Source organism: Talpa occidentalis, unplaced genomic scaffold (genome assembly GCF_014898055.3).
Source record: "Talpa occidentalis isolate TD23 unplaced genomic scaffold, MPIMG_talOcc4v2.1 talOcc4.7, whole genome shotgun sequence".
In the NCBI taxonomy this organism is placed as follows: domain Eukaryota; kingdom Metazoa; phylum Chordata; class Mammalia; order Eulipotyphla; family Talpidae; genus Talpa; species Talpa occidentalis.
In genome coordinates, this window is record NW_023605083.1 from 108,206,512 (window position 1) to 108,231,856 (window position 25,345).

The window sequence follows — 25,345 nt, forward strand, 5'->3', positions numbered from 1 at the left end:
AACAAGTCTATATTCTGCTAAAATGTAAATCTTATTTAAACTATTAAATATCATGAAGACTATTCCTGATTTTAATAATATAGTCCATCTGATGGTCAGAAGCAAAGGTAACAATTATAATACACTCTGGTAAAAATACCTAATATGTGACCATCGTATAAAGAAAACATTCACTCAATTATATTAATAGGGAGGTTCTTCCCTTATTGACTAAATTTTACTTTATTACCTGAGCGGCCAATAATGCATTTTTCAATTCTTCTCTGGTAACTTCTGGGCCATCAGTTTGTCCAACTAAACCTATTGTGTTATTCTGGGAAGGCCTATCTTGTTCTGCTGTTTCCTTCAGATGAGCACTAAGGTAGGCTTTGGATGCAAGGAGATACCCATTTAACATGTGCAGTGTAATATCCATCAGCGGGGGGCATCTAAACACAGAAAAAAGGAAAAACAAGTAAGAAAAAATATAAATCGATAAATTAGCCAGAATATGATCAGTTTAAAGAATGAGAAAAACCTGAACAAGAACTGAAAAGAATTTTAAAACTCTTTTCCACTATAATATTCATTCCCAAGTTAAAAACTTTATGTTTCTGATTCTCTTTACTTCAGATTAAGAATCTTGAAGGAAATAATTAGCATGGAAAAATGTACAGAGAATAGTCACCGCAACACTATTGATGACAGGAGAAAATAATCAAAACATACAATAATTGTGATTGGTTTAAAGCATAGCACATCTACTTGGAATACTATTCCACAAAATAATATAAAATATCTATTACCAAGAGAAAAGATTCAGGAGTTATTTAGTGAAAAATCCAGGTTACAAAAAAAATTACATAAATTATGTATATATATATATAAATTATGGTAGCATACTTTAATAATATTCTGAAAGACTGGTGGTGAAACAAGTCTCAGACTATCTACCTAAGTGTATTTTAACACTCATAAATTGTTTTATAAGAGGCTCTTTTCTAGAAGTATTATTCACTGTAATTTTTCCTTTTATTAGAAACTTAATTTTTATACTGTTTATTTTTTCTTTTCTGTTTATTCTTCTGATTCATATTTTCCATGAAACCTTGATCTTGTCTAACCATATGTGGCTAATTTGCAGGTTTCATCACCTCAAGAATGTTATCCCCAGAGCTGACAATAGAAGAGTATAATCACAGAATGTATCCTAGTTAACTTTTCTTTACTACAGTTTCTTCCCCATTCTAAACCACTAGCACAAAGCTTCTCTGCAAACGTTACCAACTAAACTACCTCTTTAGCCTAACATTCAAGGCCCTCCATAGCCTGATCCCAACTTAACATTCGAATTCTAAAGTGTGTTCTTCTCACACCAAGCCTTTTTCACTCTTGCTTCTACACATTTACTCACACTATTCTTTTCCCACAATGCCTTTCCCAACTCCTTAATGCCCATCATTAAAATATCTGTATATCTAAACCCTATTTCCATCCTTTAAAATACTATCTAGGTACCACACCCTCCACATCTTTACTGAATTTTAACAGCATTCATTTACTATAGATTTTATCTGCACATGACCATATTATTTAACTTTTCATCTATTTGCTTTACTTTCCCCATGCAGATGATAAACGCAGGACCCTCAACTGATATTGGTTAGCAGAGCAATTAGAAAGTCAAATTAATGACATGAATTAATAATACTGCCTTTTGAGGTAAAGCCACTTCAAAACAATTAAGTTCAGGGTCTTCCTAGTGGCGCAGGCAGTTGAGCACTGTGCTGTGAGGCTGTCCGCAGCCTCTGCAGAGCAGGTTCAATCCCAGCCGGCAGGGAAGAAACCCACATGGTGCAGCAGACCTCTCCTGTCTTGCTCGCTGCTCCCCCCAGCAGTGTATTTCGTCAGTCTGCCTGTTCTGTTCCCCACTCTGTCTCTGGTGAGACCTCTCACCTTCCCGCACATCTGGCCTGTGCCCCAGTTCTTGTATAAATAAATAAATCGTTAAAAAAAAAACCAAGTAAGTTCAATAACTGGCAAGGAATCAGTGACATTATAGAAAAAATGAGACTAACATCACAATTGAAGATGCCAAAAAGATCAGCTTTAATGCATATAAGGGTACACAAAGAGCAAATTTTTCAAATGCTATCAGAAACAGTATTAGTTTTTATTGGTCTTGACTCTGACAGAGAACAGCCACTACTAATGGTTGTCAAAACAACTACATTTCTTTAAGGTTAGGTGTTATTAATCACACATTCAATATTAAACTGAATATAGACTACTTCATGAATATACACCAGTTTAAAAAAAACCTCACAGGTTACACTGCCAGTTGTCTGCATCTAAGATATATATTTAAACAAAATTTCTTCCATTTCTTCTGACTCCCTAAATATAACTCTGTAATAAAGAAGAAACTCAAATGATACATACCTGTGTACCCTCTGATCACACCTTAGTACAATAAGAGGATCAATCATCAGGTCATTCTGAGTATACTTTTGTTGTCTTATAAACTTTATTGAGGGTTGAAGTGCATTAACTGTCATTACCCACAACCTGATGAGAAAATAATTACATACTTAAAAACAGCTATATTGTAATTGAATTCTGTAGGCTATCCAGTCTCTTCTAAGAAAGATACATTCAGGAAAAAAAAATTAGAAAACACTCGTGAGTGAACTTAGAAAAACTAAAAATGATTGAAATCTAAACTATTATTATTCTCTAAAACAAATAAAGATAAAACAGTAAACACACAGTATTTTCAAAAATGTTCACAGTCGTAATGGAATGATCATGGCATATAAAATAAAGTTTTGGGGCCTTCCTGGTGGCGCAAGGGGTTAAGACGCAACCTATGAAGCTGTCCACAGGCTCTGCAGCACGAGTTCGATCCCCGGCTGGCCAAGGAGCAACCCACATGGCACTGCAGACCTCTCCTGACTCACCCACTGCTCCCCTCAGCACATCTGGCCTGTACCCCAGCTCTTGTATGCATAAATAAATAAATCTTTAAAATAAAGATTTGAATTAAGACCTCTGATATATCATACTTGCTATAGTGCTTTGGTAAGTCATTGAGTCTCTATGAACTGTTTCCTTGCCTGTAAAATATGAATAGAATAGCTATAAATAAAATACTTACCAGAACAGCTACATATAGCCCCATAAATTAAGCCATTATTCTATATTTTACACCATAAAATCTCAATGTGAGATGTCACTTTGAGATTAGACATCAATAAATTATAAAAGTGGTTACTAACCTGATTATACATCAGAATTACTGAGAGATATGCCAATATGGACAGTACCTGATCTCTTACAGTGAAGCCCAGGAGTCCACCAGCCCCACCTCAAATACAGAGCTTACCCACTCTTAATATGAGTAGATAGCCCAAAAGCAAAGCAAACATTTAAAGAAAGGTTCTACTTTGAAAAAACTTAAAATATAGAAACAAAAAAAGGAATTCAATGAAACAGAATGTGGAGATTAAAAAATTACACCTACAGGGCCTCCCCTGGTGGCACAGCGGTTGAGCGCTAGGCTGTGAAGCTGCCCGCAGCCTCTGCAGCTCCGATTCCATCCCCGGCCACCTGGCAAGGGTCCCACATGGCACGCAGACCTCTCCTGCCACACCCACTGCTCCCCTTAGCAGTGCATTTCGTCAGTCTACCTGTTCTGTTCCCTTCTCTGGCTCTGGTGAATTCTCTCACCTTCCCGTGCTTCTGCTGTACCCAGTGCTTGTATAAATAAATAAATCTTAAAAAAAAAAATTACACCTACCAATTAATATTCTTAAAGGATACAATATTCATACAAAAATCAAGAATGAGGCATATAAAAAGAATTTTTAAAAATTAAGAATAAACCAAAATGTTTTAAATTCAAAGGAAAGGTTAGAAAAATAGCATTGAAGAAATATCCAGAAAGCATATTTAAGTGATTAAAAAACAGAAGAGAAAAAAATGAAAAAAATCAGAGAATAAATCAAAGAAGTTTAAAATCAGGTTATAAATACTCCAGAAAAAACAAAGAAATTACTGAAGGAGCAAAAAGTACAAGAAAATACTGAAGAAATGAAGGCATACATTCCCAGACTAAAAAAAAAAACCCGTGTCCAAAACTATGAATAAAAGAACTGCCAAACCAAAATATATTATCATGAACGTCCAGAAAACAGTGAAATAAAAAAATCAAAACCAGATAAAAAACAAACAAACAAAAAAGAACAGAAAAAACACACATGCACATATACACATGTATATAAAAACCCAAAACCAGAGAAAAAAACAAGGTCACATACAAAGGGAGAACATGGGATTATTCAACAGCAATAAGGGAAGTTGTGATTCATTTAGTAGTACGAAGTCTTCGAATTTCTGGAAGTTAAACTTAGTAATTCTACACCTAAATATCGACCACGTGTAAGAAAAACAAAAACATTTTCATTTACACAAGTCCCAAAAAAATTAACTTTCCTAAACACCCTTTGCCAGGAACACCCTTTTACAGGTAAAAGTGAGTGCGTTCCACTTACTAAAATTAGGTATGAAACCAAGAAACAGAAAACATGGACTCCAACAAGGAGGAGAGATAAAAGTAATTTCAAAGTGGCTTCAAAAAGCTTGGACTGGAGTTTTGTTTTCTAGAACTGACTAGAGGTTTTTATAATGCAATTTATGCACTCATTGACTAAAGATAAGCCGGTTTTCTCTAAACTTTGCTGCATGTTGGAATCACATGGGGAATTTTTAAAAATATATTAATGCTTGACTCCACTCACAAACATTTTGATTTAATTACCATAGGGTACAACTTGGGGATCTGAAGTTTTATAAGCTCCACAGATGATTTTAATGTGCTGCATAATGTGTAGCCACTGCAATGATGCAAGAAAAAATGGGGATCAAAATCACAATTAGCCATAAAAGACAAATGACTATAAATGAGAACTCACTTTTAAAAACTTTTTTGAATTGGAAATATATTAAGGTTTCTCTCTCTTCAGATAATGTTTATTATTCCTTTCCTTGAAATTTAACAACTCTTTAATTAGTAGTCTTAGAAAAGGATTTATATTGCCAAATACTCAACAATATTTTTCCACAATTAACTTTAGATTATTGTACATAATCACTGCTTTGTAGTATCCATTACATGTAACAATGTATTATAATTACCTTCTAGGCATCACAGTGTTAAGAACCATCCATAGCTTATTGACTGTTTGAAGAATTCTTCGTGGAACCCCGGAATTCAACAGCTGGTTCATATTGGAGGTTAATACTTCTGCATATGGTATAAGTTCACTTGCGGACAGTAGAGTCAAGTGTTCTAGAATCTGCATCACTTGTGTGTAACTTACTGGGACAGCTGAAAATGCTAAAGGGAAAACTTAGCAGTCATAACCTAAATTCTAATAAAATTTACCAAATATAAAGTAGTACTGCCCCCTCAGAATCTAGGGCAAATAAATCAAGAAAATAGTGTTGCTTAAAAAAAATTAAAACTTTAACACTAACCATGGCTTTGGCAAAATATAAAAATAAAGACCTTAAAAAAAGTCATACAAATGCAGTTATTTCACAAAGCACAAAAAATATCTCACTTTTAAAATCACATTTGTTTTAAGAAGCAAATGTAATTTCCTTGGTGATTCAGACTGATTTTTTAAGTTAAACAAAAGAAGAAAACACACTAAAGTACTGCTTTCAGTTGTAACATTTATTTACAAAATTCAAATTTCTTGATACTTTTGTCTGGGTAGCCCTCTTTATAGGATGGTAAGCACCCAGAAAATAGCTGTTAGTAATAATACCTAAAACTATGCTCATCAGTAGAATTTTACTAAACACATCTGGCTACTAAACACTTGAAACGTAGCTAATCCCCAAACAATATGTGCTAAGTATGAAATATGTACCCAACTGCAAAGGTAGAATATGGGAAAAAAACAGCAAAAGAGCTCACAAATAGTTTTTCATAATGATTACATGATGAAATGATAATAGATATACTGGATTAAATAAGATAATAGTTAAAATTAAATTTGCTTGTTAAGGGCCTCCCTGGTGGCGCAAGGGATTAAGCAGCGCACTATGAAGCAATCCACAGCCTCTGCAGCATAAGTTCGATCCCCGGCCGGCCAGTAAGAAACCCACATGACAAAGCAGACCCCTCCTGTCTCATCAGCTGCTCCCCTCAGCAGTGTATTTTAGTCAATCTGCCTGTTCTGTTCCCCACTCTGTCTCTGTTGAGTCTTCTCACCCCCCACACCTCTGGCCTGTACCCTAGCTCTTGCATGCATAAATAAATAAATCTTTTAAAAAAATATTTAGAAACAATTTAGAATATTTCTAAAACCACACAGCCTCTATGGTTTAACATAGGACATTCAACAAAACAGATGTATATCAAACAGAAATGGCTAAAATTACTTTAAGTCAAAGAGAATTACTTTAAATATATGTGCCAAAAGATCATTATCTCTACAGAGAAATTCTACATGATTTTAAGATTTCAACGAGCTTGACATCTCTTTACACTAACAAGGTAATAGGAGCATCAAATTACTGTACCTTCTTGCAGCTGTTTAGGGGAGTGGTTCTTGGCAGTATTAGTCAGAAGCATTCGTCTTAACAGAGCATCAGTACCTGTGATTTCTTCTTCACAGATCCAGTCATCCACAATGCATAAATGTGGGTAGTTTGTTGCAAGGAGACGTAGTAAAGCAGAATGCAATCCTTGAAAATTTACAAAAAGTCAACTAAATTTTTCACTCATAAACATCAAAATCTTCTCCCTCCTCCCTTTCATTTTCAGAAAGTCAAGGGAATTTACATTTCTTGTGCATGTATAGCACACTCTGAAAACTTCTGTTCAGTAGTTCAGTCAAGGAATCTGATCTGTAAAGGCACCCAAGTGATCTGAGGGACAGGAAGTTTGGAACTGCTTTTATAAAAATTTTTCAAGCTTTCTTCCACCTTATCCCAACATAAAAGTCTCCCATGTGAAAAAATTATTTGATATAGTAGTACTTCAAGAGTTTGTAGGAGAGGGAAAAAAAAGAATGCTTATTTGGGGAAGAGCATAATATAATTAGAAAAAGGTCTCACTCAGAATAGTGAGTCATAAGCATCTATGGGAAGACATGTCCTCTCCACAAACCAAGTTGAGAATCATTTCTATAGATGGGTAAAATTAAAGTTGCCTACTTCAGTGCCTATGGGGCAAGTAAAAACAATAGGGTACATTTACACATACTGGCATGAAAAGATTTCCAAGACTTCAAGAGAAAAAAGCAAGTCTTAGTCTCAGAAGAAATAAGGAATAATACAATTTAATGTTTTTTTTTATTTTTACCTTTTTACTCCTATGTACTTATTAGGTTCAACCATATGAAACTGCAGTTTTGTAGGTCAAAAATGGTTGAATACCAGCAATTACATATGGCTCAAGCTATAGAAAAGAATGTCTGAAATTACACACCAAAAACACTTGGGCTATTGTTGCAGGGGGTGGGGGCGGCGAAGTCAAGGGGTGGGGTGTTGCGTAAAGGGAGTAACAATAAAGAAAAAGGTATAGAGGAATTTCACTCTTGTCTGAATTTTTAGCATTGAGCACATATTATACTTTGTAACATTATAAACACTAGGGATATTTTTTAGCCATAAAGTTTAGCAGTAAAAAAGCAAATACCTCCTAACTCCTGTTGTAGTCCTTGAGCCTGTCGAATAAGGAATTTGATAGGAATCTGATCCATTAAAGAAGAAGAATATGATTTGGGCTTTCTTTGCATGGCAGCTATCATCAAAGATAAAATATACAAAAGAAAGTGTGAGAAACAAAAGAAATTTTAACTCAAATGTGAATAAAGACAATATCATTACTTATAATTCACTTAACCTGTGAATACAGCTTATAAAGGGTGAAGAGTCACTACCAAAACAGTGGATACACAGGAAAAGCAAGAATATACCTAAGGGTGAGATTCAGAAAATGCCAAATGTGGAACTGAAATTAGAGGGCAAAAAAGTCATAATGAAAGTCATCTACAGAAGGGGCCTACAGTTAAAAAAAAAAAAGAAGAAAGAGAGAAAACAACCCAATAAGTGATTCAAAACTCTCCCAAATCCAATTAGGAAGACCCAACGAAATTTTAAACAAATAGTTTAAAGCTCCATGCTTCCAATAAGCTTAATTTAACTATATGCTGTAGTGTGCGTGACTCTTTTTTAAGAGTCAATGTAAATGTTTGACTTCTTTCTCTCACAACTCCTGCCAAAAGCCAATAAATAAATCCATCTTTTTTTTATAAGTCCATCTTAATTTCTATTCTTTAATAAATGATGAGCAGACAGTGACTGCAGTACTTAATTGGACATATGTCTCTGGCTCCATGCTCAAAATCTTCAGTGGATCCCTAGATTCAACAGTAAAAATCTTGCCAACCATCACTCTCTTTCTTGTCTTATCCTCACCCTAGTGTATATGGCTAGTACCTTCATTTCATTTCAAGGTATTCGGATTATTAAGATCTAGAGTTCCCAATATCAGCTAAGGGGAAGTATCAATATTTAAGTTTCCAGACCTATGATATTAGAAATGAAATTCTGATTATATTTTAGTAAATCCATCAAAAACTAGCAGCCAGGCAAGCCCTGACTAATCATTTCTCATTAACATCTCAGTGACATACAACATCAAGGACATTTTCAGTCCTCTAGCAAAAGACTAAACTATAATTATCATGAGAAAATCTATGATTATATATGTAACTATGAGTAATCACACATTTCCAGATTTCTTCCAATGTATGGCTTTCAAAGATTCCAATATAACACTCAACCTCATATTCAACAAAACTGTAGAAATGTGTTTAATTCTATTCACACTAGCCCATAAAATAATCTAAACCAGGAGAAAAAATTCTAAGAGAAGCCAATCCCTCCATTTGTCTTCTAACCCCATCTCCTCTCATTTTTCAAGCACATCACTCCAGGGATTCTCTGCATCATTAACCTTCCTTCTCTATTCCATTATTCCCAACAGCATATGGACAATCTCTCTTCTCTCCCTTTAAAAAGTCTTCTTCTGACCCCATGTTCCTCCCCAATTACCACATCATTGTTCTAGTCTTCTTTACAACAATTGAAATAGCTGTTTTACTCATTGTCTCCAGTACAACTCCTCTCCATCTCTGTTTAATTCACTACAAATAGGCTTTCATCCTACCATTTTACTCCTCCAGCAAGCTGTATGTAGTCATTAGCTGAGAGATTAACCTTATTATCTATCAAGATCACTTGACACAGATGATCACTCCCTCCACCTTCAAACATTCTTTCCTTGACATCCAGAACATCATATTCTCGGTTTTCCTCCCACACTACCTCCCTTTATTTATTTAAACATTTATTTAGTAGAAGAACTGGGGTGCAGGCTAGAAATGCAGGGGGTGAGAAGAATCACCAGTGACAGAGTGGAGAGCAGAACATGCAGATTTAACAAAATACACTGCTGAGGGGAGCAGTGGACTACACAGGATGAGCGGACGAGACACAACTGTACCGTGAGGGTTACCTCCCTGGCCAGGGACTGAACTCAGGCCATGGAGGTGACAGTGCTGAGACTTAACCCCTTGGCCACAGGGAGTCCCTACAACTGTTTCTTTAATATCCCCACTTGAAAGCCTGTCAGACATCGCAAACTTAACATGCCCAAAACTGAGCGCCCGATCCACCTCAAACTCTCTCCCTATCCAGGTTTTTCTTTCAGTTGATAGCAATTCTATCCTTTAGGTTGAGGACAAAAGCCTCCATGCCAACCTTGGTTCCTCTCTCTCAAACTTCATGAATTCATGGGTGAAATTTTCAACTCTACCTTCAAAATACACATATATTGATACCAGCCCAAGCCACCATCACCTTTATAAGAACTTTCCCTGCCTTATACATACTCAGTGCCTACAGCTTTTTTAAAAAAAAGATTTATTTATTTTTGTGTAGAAGAACTGAGATGTAAGCCAGAGGTGTGGGGGGTAAGAGGATTCACCAGAGACAGAGTGTGGAGCAGAACAGGCAGATCGACTGAAATACACTGCTAAGGGGAGCATCAGGCAGGGCAGGGGAAGTCTGCTGCACCATGTGGGTCTGCTCCCTGGCCAGGGATTGAACTAAGGTCGGAAAGGTGAGAGTGCCGAGACTTAACCCCTATGCTACCAGGGAGGCCCTACACTGATTAAGTTCTATGCTAAATCCAACCTTATGATAGTATAGTAAGTGGATATGTTTGAATGCCCAGTTCAGTGATAATTTTATAGCAAAAGAAGAGGTGGTTATTTTTCACATTAATGGAAGGAAGACAAGGCAGACTAAAATTAAGCCAAAAAATTTCAGTCACATTTCCCTCTGATTTATCTCTTGATTTATATTTCATTAATAAGGTAAGGAAAATTGTTACAGTCTTCCTGGTTGTGAAAGGGGTTAAGTCTCAGCACTATGGAGCCACAGCAGCATGAGTTTGATGCCCGGCCAGGGAGCTGACCCACATGGTGCAGCAGACCTCTCCTGTCTCGCCCGTTGCTCCCCTCAGCAGTGTATTTCAATCCATCCACTTGTTCTGCTCCCCACTCTGTCTCCGGTGTATCCTCTCACCCAATCCCCACACCTCTGGCCTACACCCCAACTCCTACATGCATAAATAAATAAAGTCTTTAAAAAAAGGGAAATTTGTTAAAATATAGGCAATTTTAAATCTCCTTCAACAGATGAATATATCATGTGCATAGTGCACAATGCAATGACTACAGAATGATGATGCTGGTGCTTGTTAGACTATTTGATCTTATTTTTCTCATATAGCAGTTTTGGAAAGGAATAAAATGAACCATCACTAGAAACACATCCCTGTGCGCAACTTACCTAAAGTCTTTGTGTTTGCCAGGAGAGCTTCCTCATAAGACAATACATAGTAAAGCACCAATAGCTGTGCTGTGATACCAAAACGCTGATTAAGGCGGATGTTGTCACCCTAGAGGTAATATTACAAACACTTCAAAACATTATAAAATTTCATGAGTGCATTTTGATAGTAAAAATATTCAAAATTGGTTATTTGGTGTTGCTATTCCCAAGCTCAGATAAAACAGAAAAATTATGTTGTTGTTTGCATTAAACTCAAAAAGATAACGTGAAGTTTAAATTAAACTTGAGATGACATGGGAGTTAAAAGATATGACTGACAGTCTTTTTAAAGATAGAAAAAAAAAAAGACTTCATCTATTACTTAACAACATCCCACCAGGCTTCTAAAACAGGCATAGAAGAGTCTGAAATATCCTCTCATATTTGGATTTAAAAAAAAACCTTAAAACTGTTATTGTACATTTAAATACATCTGTGAAAAATGCAACTATTTTTTTCCTTTTAACAAAATAAAGAAAGAGTTTCTTCAAATTCTCCATAAATAAATCTAATGAACCTGGATATACCTTAGGTTTCCAGGAAGTTAAATAAACCTGCGTTGAGTATGTTTGAATGGCACACAGTCTTTTGTGAAACACAATCTCCAGGGTAATCCTTAGACTTTAAAATGTAGCTTTTAAAATAATTCCTCAAAAAGTACCTATTTGACAAACTAATTGGAATACCATCTTTTATTTGTATAAGTGATCTAAAGAAATTTAACCCCATTTTAGATTCAGAACCAACCAAAAGTCCTCTAGCAGTCAAAAGGAACATATAGAATAAGTCAGAAGAATAAACCAAAAGAAAAAATAAGCAAATAAATATAAAAGAACCACTATTTTACCCCAATAACTCCTTGGAAAATATTGAGTATCTCCTGTTCTGTGACTGGCTGATTTGTGGCTTCTGGATTAGATTTAGAAGCAGGAGTAAGTATAGAATTTATGTACACATCAATCAAAGGAAGTAATTGAGGATGGAGTGGAGTGGAGGTTTCACATAGTTGTCTATAAATCCAGTCCTAAAAAAGAAGATTATAGACACTATATCAATGACAACATTAAGAAAAAGTAAGGGATATTTAAAAAGTATACAAACAGGGCCTCCCTGGTGGTGTAGGGGTTAAGTGTCAGTGCCATCAAGCTATCACCACTGCAGCCTGAGTTCACTCCTGGCTAGGTAGCTAACTCACATAGCGCAGCAGACCTCTCCTGTCTCACTCACTGCTCCTCTTAGCAGTATATTTCAGTGTACCCGCCTCTTCTGCTCCCCACTCTGTCTCTGGTGAATCCTCTCACCATCACACCTCTGGCATACACCCCAGTTCTTCTACGCATAAATAAATAAAATCTTTTAAAAAAAAAAGTAGTTTTATATGATTTATGAATCTGTGAAACAATTAACTTTTAGTAGTTATAAATATATTACACAATTTTACAATTGTCTTTGACTTAAAATTATGAACTATCTTTATCCTAATCAAGAAATTGCCCAGTGGAAAAGAAATGTAAAATGATGAGAAACCTGACTTTGAATTTTTAATATATTGGTTTGTAAATAGCTGGAAAAATATTTTAAGTCTCTACTACATCTGTTTTTGGAGCATCCTATGTGTTGTTGTAGAAAACCCCACAACACGGAAATTTAGGGAGAGGGGTATTTCTTATGGCAGACTCAAATAGAAAACTGACTTTGCAGTACAGAGGTGTCTCAAAAAGTTAAAAACGGATCTTCCATACGATCCAGAAATTCCATTCCTACAACTCTACCCAAAGAATACAAAACACTAAATTGAAGAGATATGCAGCCAAGCTATAGAAACTTAAGGGCCCCCAAACAGATGAGTAGATTGGGAAAAAATGATACATATACACAAAACAAAAAAGATAAACAACTGTCATTTGCAACAACATGGATAGAATTAGAGGCAATTATGCTAAACAAAATAAATGGAAAGGAAAAAGACAAATACCAGATGGTGCCACTTGTATGTGGAATATAGAAAAATAAAACAAGGGTCAGATAAAATTAAACCAATAACAAATCCCAAAAATCTGATTACAGAACTGAGGCTACCAGAAAAGGAAAGAGCAAATTTGGGAGGAGACACAATGGAAAACCATGGGTGCCTTCAAGGTGGCTGTCATGTGGTAACATGTACCTGAAGGGTAGGATCCTATACCTCAAAACCATGTACAATGCTATCACCTCAATAAAAATTAAGAAAAAAATGTGATATGTATACACAGTGGAATAGTACTCAGCTATAAAAAGAAGATTACATCTTGCCCTTTGTGCAACATGGACGGAACTGGACAGAACTAATGAGGATTTTGCTAAGCAAAATAAGTCAAAAGGACAAAGACAAATGCTTACCAGGTGATTTCACTCACATCTGGAATATAAAGAAACAGACAAAACTAAACCAAACAACCACTAGAAATATGACTGGGAACTGAGGCTACCAGAGGGTTGAGGGGGGATAAAGGAGAAGTGAGAGGTGAAGAGGGACCCAAGGGACTATGATGGAGGATTACTGGTGCTTTGGTGGGCATAGTATAGTAACATATATCTGAAGAGGTATGAAACTATAACCCTAAATCATATGCACTGTTGTAAAAGTTACCTCAATAAAGAAAAAAAATGCAATTTTTTTTAAAAGATGACTTTAACAAACACTTATGGGAAACTATACATGACTAGAGTATATGTAGAAATGTTGGGTGTGCATGTGGAATCCTAATTCTCACCTATTTCACTTGCTAAAAACAAGCAGCAGCCAAAGATACAATTTAGTGGAAAATAACCACTAAATCATAAAAACAAGGATAATTTAAAAAGTGATATGTCATACATATATTTTTCATTATTCTTTGTAAAAGTGAAAGAGCCCCTAGGAAAGGTTCAAACAGATTTCGATACTTTGGGGAGTCAATCTTTTCTTTATTGGACCTTTTAACTGTTTGATATAGCCAACTATAAAAAATTAAAAACATATCAAAATATATATTATAAGGTAGGTGTTAGATGTCCTTGTGACAAACCTACAAATTCTGGTCATGACTGATCAACAATTTTCTGTTTCATGAACAAAACCCAACTACAGAATATGTAACTTCTTACTAAGGTTTCCAGAAATAGCAATATACTATTATTGAGAATTTGTGTGGATTAGCAATACTATACATTTTGTAAATAATAACAATTATAATATTATAAAAATCGGAAATTAAGTTCCTAGTAATTATCACTATTAAAATCACTGGCAACTAGGCACATTTCCTATAATAACTTACAGTTAAGACCTACAAAATAAATACAACTGGGAAAGGATAAAAATAAATAAGTAAATAAAACTAGGAAAAAAGCATTAATTTGGATTGCAGCTCAAAATATAAATGTAAATTCGTACTTTTATTGACACTTTGTGCTTGGTAAAGGAACGACTCCTGAGAAGCTGGTAAATACAATGAATAGGCAAAAATCCAGTAATGTTGGCACTCAGGTTGCTGGTGACAGGGACCCGAACTGCATGAGCTGTGACAACCTAGAAAGAAAAAAGAGAATTAATACATATAATAGAAACAAATATAAAATTATTCTGTAAGAGGGAGGATTAGGAGGTAGAATACTAATACTTAATACAATGTGACACAGAGGAATAAATGATAAAAACCAATTATGACTTGTTTCAATTATTTTTGAATGAGGAGATAGCACACATTAAAGGATTTATAAAGTTCTTTAATTTTCTAAATTTATTTTTAAATATGTGTGTGTGTTGCCAGTGTTGTAAGTAAGATAAAAAATACAAAGTCCAGAATCATAAAATCTGGGTTCAAAGACCTGGGAAAAGTCACTTCACCTCCTAAGCCTGTTTTTACAATACGGAACTGAACAAAACTATTTTATCTGCCTCGAAAGGTTTTGTTAAGGTGGAAGAAATTTATTTTTAAAAATTCATGAATTAGGAAGGCCTCCCTGGTGGTGCAAGGGGTTAAGTGTCAGCACCATGAAGCAATTCATAGCTACAGCAAAACAAGTTCAATCCCCGACCAGGGAGGTGACCCACATGGCACAGCAGACCTCTCCATTTAAAAAATGCTCCATTTTTTAAAGACATATATATTTTTAATATTGAGATTTAAATTGACAAATGAATCTCTAAGAATTAATTTTAAATTTTAGCATAGTGTCCTTCACAGAAAAATAAAATATCCCTAGGGTTAACCATGAACAAAAAGTACTACAGCCAAATAAGAGAATTTAAGTGACTTTTAAACAAGGCATCTAAAACTAGCTTGAAGTCTAGTTAGAAATGAAACTTTGTAATCTAGAGGTTTCAATAGCCCTCTATTTTATTTTTCTCCTAAGAAATCCAAATGATTACTCAATGTGAGTGCCTCACCATAAATATCTAAGACTGTACTCTAAAGTCTCTACTCAAAGTCTCCAAAATAATGTAAATTTAAAAAACACTTTTGAATATATTAGGCAGCTTTAAAAGTGTATTTTTTAAAAATTTATTTATTTATACAAGAACAGGGGTACAGGCCAGATGCACGGGAGGGTGAGAGGATTAACTGGAGACAGAGCAGGGAACAAAACAGGCAGACTGACGAAATACACTGCTGAGGGGAGCAGCAAGCAAGACAGGAGAGGTCTGCTGCGCCATGTGGGATTCTTGCAGGCCAGCCGGGATCAAACCCGTGCTACAGAGGCTGCAGACAGCTTCAGAGCGCTGTGCTCAATTGCCTGCACCACCAGGGGAAGCCCTAAAAGTGTACTTTTAATGGACTTTTAATGAACTTTTAGTGTACTTTTTTTTTTTTTTTTTTTTTTGATGGGACCCTCACCAGCGGCCGGGGAACGAACTGGAGCTGCAGAGGCTACAGGCAGCCTCGCAGCCCAGCGCTCAACCACTGCACCACCAGGGGAGGCCCACTTTTAGTGTACTTTTAATGAAACTTCATTCTTTAATGAAGTTTCAAAGAATAAATCAGCATTAGAAACTGAGAAGCAGTAGAAAAATATTATTCTCTTAAGCTGAAATATATAACTTTTCCCCTAAGAATGCTGCAAAAAAAAAAAAAAATGTTAATAAAGATATTGAAAGTATTGTACCTGCTCAGTAAAAATTTCCTGTGTGAAGATAGTCTTCATCCTACTCAAGGAGCTTGGCTTAATTACAATCTAAAACAACCAGAAGAATTCCAAAAACATTAGAAAATATAATAAATGAAGTACAATTTTCTCTGGTCAATTATCTAAAATGTCTGTTATAAAATTAATGTTCAATACTCTAGGACAGAAGTGATTTCTCAAGTTTACATTAAAGTGTGTTTTTCTGCAGAAATGGAACCAACATAAAAGAATACTTAATAAATACCATTATTGGCATTTCAAGTCAGTGGGAAAACTTGGATTATTCTATAAATGGAGGTGGGATAGCTACATTTCTGGGGGGGATATATATATACGGATTTGCACACATGACAACAGACCCAAAATAAACCCCAAATGTATTAAAGATTTAAATGCAAAACATGAAAGCACAAATAAACTATAGGGAAATTCAGGTGATCATTTCTATAAATCTTAAGAAAGAAAAACATTTTTAAGCACAACAGCAAAGAATCACAAAATGTTTTAATGCATTTAATATTTATTATTTAAAAATATAATAAATAAAAATTGTTAAAATACTACTCCAAAAATAATTGCCACAACTGGAAGAAATCAACCACAACAAAGCATACCCCTTCACTTTTAAAGACATTAAGGATTAAAAGACATCACTGATTTAATACTTCTCAAGAAAAAATGTTGGGGTGGGAATTAATAATTAATATTATACACTAAGTTTTTAAATGAATCCCAATTTCAATATAGAGTAAAATGTGTCTTGAAATCAATGTAATATGATATATAAGGCACAATGGCATAATCTTTTATATATAAAGAATGTTTTATATTAGCAAAAGGAAAAATAAATAAAAATCCATATGAAAAAACTGGGATATTGATAAGTCTTCCACAAGAGAAATAAATCAGTCAAAACACATGGCTCTTAAAAACTACCCCCCCAAAAATTATGAAATAAACTTATAAAAAATAATAACAAAAATGAGAACTACAGTTTCACTAGTAGTCAAATGAAAAATAAGAAAGAACAGTTTTTGTCAACTAAATTTGCAAAGATTAAAACAAATGGGAATGTCTGGTGATGATTACAGTTTAGGAAAATAGACATGCTTATTCATTAATGAGAATAATTACACTGGCATAATCTTTCTGGAAAATAATCTGACAGAACTTTATCCTATGGAAATAATCCAAATGTGTTAGAAGATATACATGTGTGAATGCTTATGTATGTATGTATTTACATAATAAGAATATTTAAGCACTATTGAGAATCAGAAAATCTACATGGCAAATAAGATCCATTAATTAAATCAAGACTAGTCCACATAATGTATGACTATCAGGTACTGAATTAGAATATTTATTGATATGAGTGAAGTTCTTATATTGGCAAGTTCTTTAAAATTACAGAATATGTATATCAACTTAAAGAAAGTACAAACACCAGAATATTAACATTAGTATGTTTATCTGATCAAAGGGGTTACATTTTCCCTTATTTTTTATTTTTCAAGCTTTCTACACTAAATATCTATTATTACTCTTGTAAATAAGTATTTCCAAAACATATTTTTCTCAAAGAGCACCTGATAAATTGTCAAACTATTAAACGACTGAAATTATTTCACAATATAAACAACCTATTAACTCTGCACTACGAAGCACCCAGTTTAGAAACATCTTTAGAAAGATGATAAAGACCCCACTGGTGGCCTAAGTCTCAAAGCTATCACCACTGTGACCTAGGTTAGACCCTGAGCCAGGGAGCTAACCCTCCTACATTGCATCAGACCTCTCCCATCTTACCCACTGCAACGTATTTCAGTAAATCTGCCTGTTCTGCTCCTCACTCTATCTCTGGTGAATCCTCTTATCACCCGCACCTCTGTCCTACACCCCAGTTCTTATATGCAAAAATAAAATAAATAAGTCTTTAGGAAAAAAAAAAAAGAAAGAAAAATCATAAAGGACAATTACCTTCATCCCCAAAGTGGAACAGACTAAGTCAATGATAGCACTAAGTTGGTTGCTATGAAAGTACATAGCAACCAATAACAACATCTCCCCAAAAGAAGCAGAGACGCCTGAAGTGCTGTTGAAAAAGAAAAGAAAATATGAGTTTCCGAAGAGAGGATTAAAAAAACTTAATTAACTGAAACTAATGAAGTCATCTTACCTCTCAAAATAAGCTTCTTCTTTTATCATCCAACTTAGCCACACTACCATTAGTTGCTCCTGTTCAGGTGTACTATATAAAACACACCAGATTATCACTGGTTTAAATCAGATATACTAACATAAGTAGAAGAAAGCATTCTGGAACTATTTTTATTAAAAATTATTTATTCTTCCTTATTTTGAAAAATGAACTCAAATTGCTCATTGTCAGTCATACTAAATCATAAAAATAAAAAAAAAAATAATAAAAGACAATGTTTTACATAGTACAAAGACTACAGCCTTTACAGTCGACCAGGCCTGAGTGGGAATCCCATGTCTGCTCATTACTGATAGAGTAACCTTGAAGAAGAAATGTGAATAAGCTCTCTGCACTTTAATCATTCTACTTATAAGATACAGATAAAAATACTCATTTTATAAAAGTAATGAGCATTAGAGACATTCACAAATTAAGTAAAAAGAAAAAAAGCAGGCACTTTATTTCATGAACCTAATTTCACACCCTCCTATGACTCCAATCTACACTACAGGAATTTTTCTTAAAAGGTACAATGCATAGGATGGTGATGAGAGGCAACAACACAAAATACTGGAAACTAGAGTGCATATAGATGAATGGGAAGTGACTTGGCAGAGCTGAGAAAGCAGAATGTTAAATTGGTAGAGGGAAAACCAATCTACTTTATACCATAGAATCTCCAAATGGCGCAGGCTGTTCTGGGAGTGAGAATGAAGATAGATTAAATTTAAAGGACTGACAATCTATATAAGTGGTCATTGGCAGGATGAAAGGACTTGTTGAACACCTAAGAAAATAGACAAAAACTGGGCCTCCCCGGTGGCACAGCGGGTTGAACACAGCACTGTGAAGCAGGTTGAGCACAGCCTCTGCAGTGCGGGTTTGATTCCCAGCCGGCCAGGGAGATACCCACATGGCGCATCAGATCTCTCCTGCCTCGCCTGCTGCTCCCTCAGGAATGCTTTTGGTCTGTCTGCCTGTTCTGCTTCCTGCTCTGTCTCTGGTGAATTCTCTCACCCTCCCATGCCTCTGGTCTGTATCCTCGTTCTTGTATAAATAAATAAATCTTTGGAAAAAAAAAGGAAAATGACAAAAACAGACTCACAATAAGGCTTATCCAAAAATTTCAAAACCCTCGGGACAAAAACTAATCCTCCATGCTTCCATATGAAGGCAAATAGGTCACACAGAAGATCAGCAACCAGAATGTTATCAAACTTCTTAATAGCAACATCGGAAGTTACAAGATTTTCAAAATTCTCAAAAGAAATTTAATGCCAACTTAGAAATCTATATCCCATCAAACTATCAGTCAAGTGACCATGTTAAATAGAGGTATCTTCAGAAAAGATGGAAACATGAAATGCAGGAAACAGGAAATCCAACATAGAAGAGGTTAACAAAATGAGAGTGAAGAGGAATTCCAGGACAAGAGCTATGTACTGGGTACAGAAGACAACCAGTTCAAATTGGAGCAGGTCAGAATGCTCCAAGACAGATTTCCTCAAGAAAACACACTATCTAATGAGTGTGAACATCTTGAGAGGAAGTTTAGATTGGTAGAGTTAGATACCGCATTACTATAGGTTCACAGTACACCCAGAAAAACTTTTAACAGAGATAATTATTAATGCAAAATACAAGTTTTGCATAAGAAAAGTAATCACCTAGCACATGGCTGGATTCTCAGTAGTGTAATATAAACAACTATACATTAATTAATTAAACTATATATTGCAAAATTTTAACTGTACTGAGAGAAAGGGAAGGTGATATGTAAATATGTTGGGGACAGAGAGGACAAAAGAGAATTCCTCATTATTCATAGTGGGAAGTCAACAATACTGAAGAAAAATCAAGATTTAGCATATACAAACATGTTATTAAAAGATATGATATCAAAAACCAAAGGAATCAGCTAAAAGAACTGAAAAGGAAAGGAAAAAAGGGAGGAGGAGAGTACGGACTGCTATTTGCCTTGACAAACCTTAAATAACTATTCTGGGCCTCCCTGGTAGCACAAGGGGTTAAGTCTCAGCACTATGAAGCTACTGGCAGCCACTGGCAGGAGTTCAATCCCCAGCCAGGGAGCTAACCCACATGGTACAATAGACCTCTCCTGTCTTACCCACTGCTTCCCTCAGCAGTATATTTCCGTAGATTTGCCTCTTCTGCTCCCCACTCTGTCTCTGGTGAATCTTCTCACCCCCTGATCTTATATGCATAAATAAATAAATCTTTTAAAAATAGTGACTAGCCTACAGTAAATGATAATGCCACCCTTTTACTAGAAGATAAAACCACTATCAATACCTAGGACTAAGTTCCTAATAAATATTACACATGCATTTTAATAAATAAAAGCAGTCCTTGAGAAAACAGAGCCACTTATATAAATAGGTACCTGACAAGTGTAGAAAAGGCCAGTAGCATACAAAAGGAAAGTGAAACAAAGCGAACCCCAGCTGGTGTAGCAGGAGGACGGCTTGTCATCAACTGCAATAACTGTTCAGCTTCTTCCTCAGTTGGTCTAAAAAAGGAAGTCATCATTAGGCTTTACATTTTTTAGTAGGGGGAGGAAGGAAAAGGATCTTCCAAACAGTTTAACCTTTCAGATACAAACTTAGAGCTTTGTAAAAATACCTCACTATTTATAAAATCTTTAACATCTTAAGTTGTCAAGAGCAAAACTATTCAGTTTACAACTCAGACACACACAGGGTAGTCTACGCTTTACATAGTTGTAAGAAGCTGAACATAAACAAGCTGAAACTATACAACTTGATGGTAATGATCAATGGGGGAAATTATAATTGTTCCATGACCTTTAGCTATTTTTTTTTTTTTTTGGTCAAAACATTAAAAACTGTAAGTTATAATGCATAGGTAAGTAAAGATACAGTCAAACTAATATTTATATACTCTATAAATGAAAATATTAAACACTAGGGATTCAAGTGTTTGGTAAAAAAAATTATCAAGAGTAGTTTGAACAGTCCTTGCCTTCTTATTCTTGTATAACTTATAATGTAAAGAGGAACTTCTCTAAACCTTGATGAATTGGGACACTTCTGTACAAGTTGGCTTCCAACATTTTACCCATTCTACTTTCAGTCATGAAATACCCGAGAGTTCCTTTAATGTGAAGATTTTTGCCTGCTTCACTTCCTCTGGGACATATCCTTGCTGTCACAATGATTTTCCTTATTTATGTTAAAAGTTCACCTTCTATGTTCATCTGGCTACATATCTACAGTCCCTCAAGTGGCAGCAGCATCAGCATTCTCACTGCTATTTCTTTTACTGACATTTGGTTTAACTGTTATAGCACCATTACCATATTTAGTTTCTTTGCAAGACTTTCATCTTTATTGGATAATATCCTCTTTCAATTATGCATTTTTAGAAAATGTCACTTGGACCTATCACTGATAGACAAAGTGACAATAAAACTATCCACTTCGTAGACTGTTCATGAACCTGGTAAAAGATGTGCAGTGACTAGTCAGGACAGACTTTAAAAGATGTGACTGGTCGCTGCTTATGACTTAAATCAGTTATTTAGTAGCGATCTGTGGCTTGGCAAGCTCCTGGCAAAGTTTGTACTCCACACAATTATTCAGTTAATTAATGTGTCATGGTAACTGCTATATTAGCTGTTGAGGGAGCAGTGCTATTTAACTAAACCACAGTAACTAAATTCATTCTTATCAGAGACATGCAAGGTGAGGACAGTATGTACAACAGTTGAGAACATTATTCAAAAGAATATATGCAGTGACTAAGAAACCTTATGCTTAATAATTTTATCAGATGAATTTTAAACAATTCATGATCTTAGTTATAAAAAGAAACATACATCAACTAGATGCATGGACTAGGTAAAGGAGCAATGAGATCATTCATTACAGTCATGTCAAGCTGTAGTGAAATCATAAATTTCTTAAACTGCTCTGGCTCCTCCCATATTTACATAATTCTATTTACAACAAACCAAAATTGATGGATACATTCCAGTTATGAAGGAAGCCTTGGGATTTCATTCTTTATATACACCTGCCCACTACCTTAGTGCAACAGAAAATCCAAATCCTCTAAATGTACACAAAGTGGACTTTGGCTCACTTTCTTGGGATTAGAAATAAGAAAGTTAAATGATAAAAAAAGATATAATATCAAAGTATTGAATACTTGAGTCCAGCGATCCCCATCAAGGCACAGTACAGACGTAAGAGTGCACTGGCTTTCACAACATGCTCTTCTTTCAGCCCCGAATACACAGAAACAGTGGGCTCCATCTCCACATCAGCTTCTTCCACAATGCGGGTACTTCTTACTGTGGGAAGTATGCCCATCAATTCCAGAAGCAGCTGCCTTCTCATTTGCCAAAGGACAGAACCACTGGTTTCTCTTTTTCTCTGTAAGAAATATGGACCACAAAGAGATAAAAGCATGGAGCACAAGAAGAAAGATGAGCAAACCAAATGTTTACTTATTAGCACAGCACCTGACACATAGAAGGCATACAAATAACTTCCTGGTGAAAAGTAAAACTTAAAATTAGTTTTCAAATAGACTAGAAATAAAGAAGAACTTAGATACATATGGTAAGTCAGTAACAAAAAAATAAAGCTAAAAAAAGTTTGAATTACAGAGAAAAAATAAAGTTTAAATAACAGAAAAAAAAAAAAGCAGTACACATATACTACTCTCTAGTTCAATGACCTCAACAAGTAAATTATCCTATATTTGTTCACTCAGGGACTGAAATGTTTTATGGGAAAGTAAAATATTTTGCATGTTAAAAACTATTGCAAAAAGTAATACATTTCAGGGCCTTCCTGGTGGCACAAGGGGTTAAGACACAACCTATGAGCTATCCGCAGCCATTGCAGCACGAGTTCAATCCCTGGCCAGGGAGCTACCCACATGGCACAGCAGACCTCTCCTGACTCACCCACTGCTCCCCTCAGCAATGTATTTCAGTCAATCCGCCTGTTCTGTTCCCCACTCTGTCTCTGGTGAATCCTCTCACCCCCACACACACCTCTGGCCTGTACTCCAGTTCTTGTATGCATAATAAAATAAATCTTAAAAAAAAAAAGTAAGATATTTCATCAACACACAAGTGGATAAATAAAATGTCCCATACAATGGAATATTATTCAGCCTTAAAAGGGAAGGAAATTCTAATATACACTACATTTGAGAATTCTGTCTAATGGTATCATTTTGAAAGCATTTCATTCTCTTTGTCAAAATATCCTGATACTTAGCCTATATAGATATTTATCCCTCACCTGCTGTCCATTTCGGATAAAAGTTCCAAACCAAGTCCGGACTTTTGCATTTGTTCCAAGAAGCAAACCACTAACAAAACAAACCAAGTCACTCACTCCATCTTCACAAGCTTCATTTTTAGTATGATCCAACGTCAAAGCCACTCCAAGACCTGGCAAGTGACATTCTTCTACCTATCACAGCAAAGAAAGCAAACTGAACCCAGTATCACAAGGAAAAAGGCCAGGATGCTTCCAAAGCATCTAGAGTTTAAAGAGACATGTCACAAAACATAATAATCCAGAGAGGAAGGAGACATATCCAGTACGTGAGCTGTAATTCCCAGTATCTACAAGATTCTAAAACTATCTTCAGAAAAGTTCCTGATTCTAACATAAGGGCTTTTGTTTCAGAAAAACAATAATATCTCTTACCACCATGCCTCGGACTTTGAGGGCCTGAGAAGGATTCATTTTACATAAGAAGCGTAAGGCATCTGTCCTGCGCCTTCCTCCGAGACTTTCTTCATCTTGTCGTTCTCCATTTTTTATAAGGCCCCTACAAACTAAATATTTAAGAGCCTCTTTTACTTTAAGTTGTGTAAGTAAGAATTAGAAACCATTTTTTTTCTGTCTTGAATATCAATCATTTACACAGATTAGACACTCCAGAAGAAAAGAATCAGGAAACATGAAACCATAAGAAGCATATTACATTGTATTAGAAGAGCTACACATAGGCATGTCTTCTTTGCTCTCTGACACAGGGGTCGTATCTTCTAGATCTTCAGTAATTTTTTGTCCTATTTATATCACTGATGACTAACAGCTAAGAAAAAATTTTGCTACATACTCACCATACTTAATTTTGTAATCTGAAAACAAGTTTGAAATCACTAACCTCAGTATTTTTATAATGATAATCATTAATAAACTTTCAAAAGAGAAAATCTGAAAAAAAAAAATCAATCAATGTTTCTTAGCTCAAAAAATAAGTCCTCTGCGTCTCCCTTGTGGCGAAGGGGTTAAGTCTCAGGGCTATTATGCTATCACCAATGAGGCCTGAGCTCAATGTCCAGCTTAGGAGCTGACCTACATGGCGCAGCAGACCTCTCCTATTTCACTCACTGCTCCTCTTAGCAGTACATTTCAGTAGATCCACATGTTCTGCTCCCCACTCTGTCTCTGGTGAATCCTCTCACCTCCCGCACCTCTTGCCTACAACCCCATTCTTCTAAGCATAAATAAATAAATCAATCTTAAAAAAAAAAGTCCTCCACATGCCTAAGCGAATCTCTTCAATATCCTACTTTAAAATCTATTTACCTTCATTGAAACTATCAGGAACATTGGCCACCAATAGGCACAAGAACCAGGCACCATTTCTAACATGTAGCAAGGCTTCAGCTACATCAACTATTGGAAGCAGGGAAGGGAGCTCTAAAAGAAAACAAAGCAATGTTATTACTAAGGAATAGTATTAATTTGTACTATATATTAAATGTCTTACATTTTGGCAAGGTCACCTACAAGCAATTAAGGTACTTTCTTTTCACAGTCTAGAGCTGAACTGTCCAGTAGGATAGTCACCAGCTACATGTGGCTGCTTAAACCTAAATTCATTAAAAGCAAATAAAATTTTAAACAGTTCAGCTCCTTTAAACAGCTACATTTCAAATAAACCATAACCACATGCAATTAGTGGTGACTCTACTGAACAAGTACAATATAGAACCCTGCCACTGCTACAGCGGAC

General features: G+C 35.4%; 1 protein-coding gene across 3 annotated transcripts in view; it reads right to left on the minus strand.

Moving 5' to 3' along the window:
* Positions 1 to 25,345, minus strand: part of INTS2 (integrator complex subunit 2) — a 37,444-nt gene that overhangs the window by 5,958 nt on the left and 6,141 nt on the right. For all 3 annotated transcript variants that reach the window (XM_037492700.2, XM_037492701.2, XM_037492702.2), the window contains exons 5-20: positions 24,916 to 25,029; positions 24,025 to 24,155; positions 23,611 to 23,784; positions 22,502 to 22,728; positions 20,715 to 20,840; positions 18,287 to 18,358; positions 18,088 to 18,202; positions 16,087 to 16,155; positions 14,375 to 14,509; positions 11,807 to 11,983; positions 10,918 to 11,026; positions 7,694 to 7,798; positions 6,574 to 6,738; positions 5,176 to 5,377; positions 2,422 to 2,547; positions 230 to 428 (exon numbers count right to left, since the gene is read on the minus strand). In XM_037492700.2, the coding sequence (XP_037348597.1) occupies positions 230 to 428; positions 2,422 to 2,547; positions 5,176 to 5,377; positions 6,574 to 6,738; positions 7,694 to 7,798; positions 10,918 to 11,026; positions 11,807 to 11,983; positions 14,375 to 14,509; positions 16,087 to 16,155; positions 18,088 to 18,202; positions 18,287 to 18,358; positions 20,715 to 20,840; positions 22,502 to 22,728; positions 23,611 to 23,784; positions 24,025 to 24,155; positions 24,916 to 25,029 (2,246 nt within the window). The remainder of the gene's footprint in view (positions 1 to 229; positions 429 to 2,421; positions 2,548 to 5,175; positions 5,378 to 6,573; positions 6,739 to 7,693; positions 7,799 to 10,917; positions 11,027 to 11,806; positions 11,984 to 14,374; positions 14,510 to 16,086; positions 16,156 to 18,087; positions 18,203 to 18,286; positions 18,359 to 20,714; positions 20,841 to 22,501; positions 22,729 to 23,610; positions 23,785 to 24,024; positions 24,156 to 24,915; positions 25,030 to 25,345) is intronic.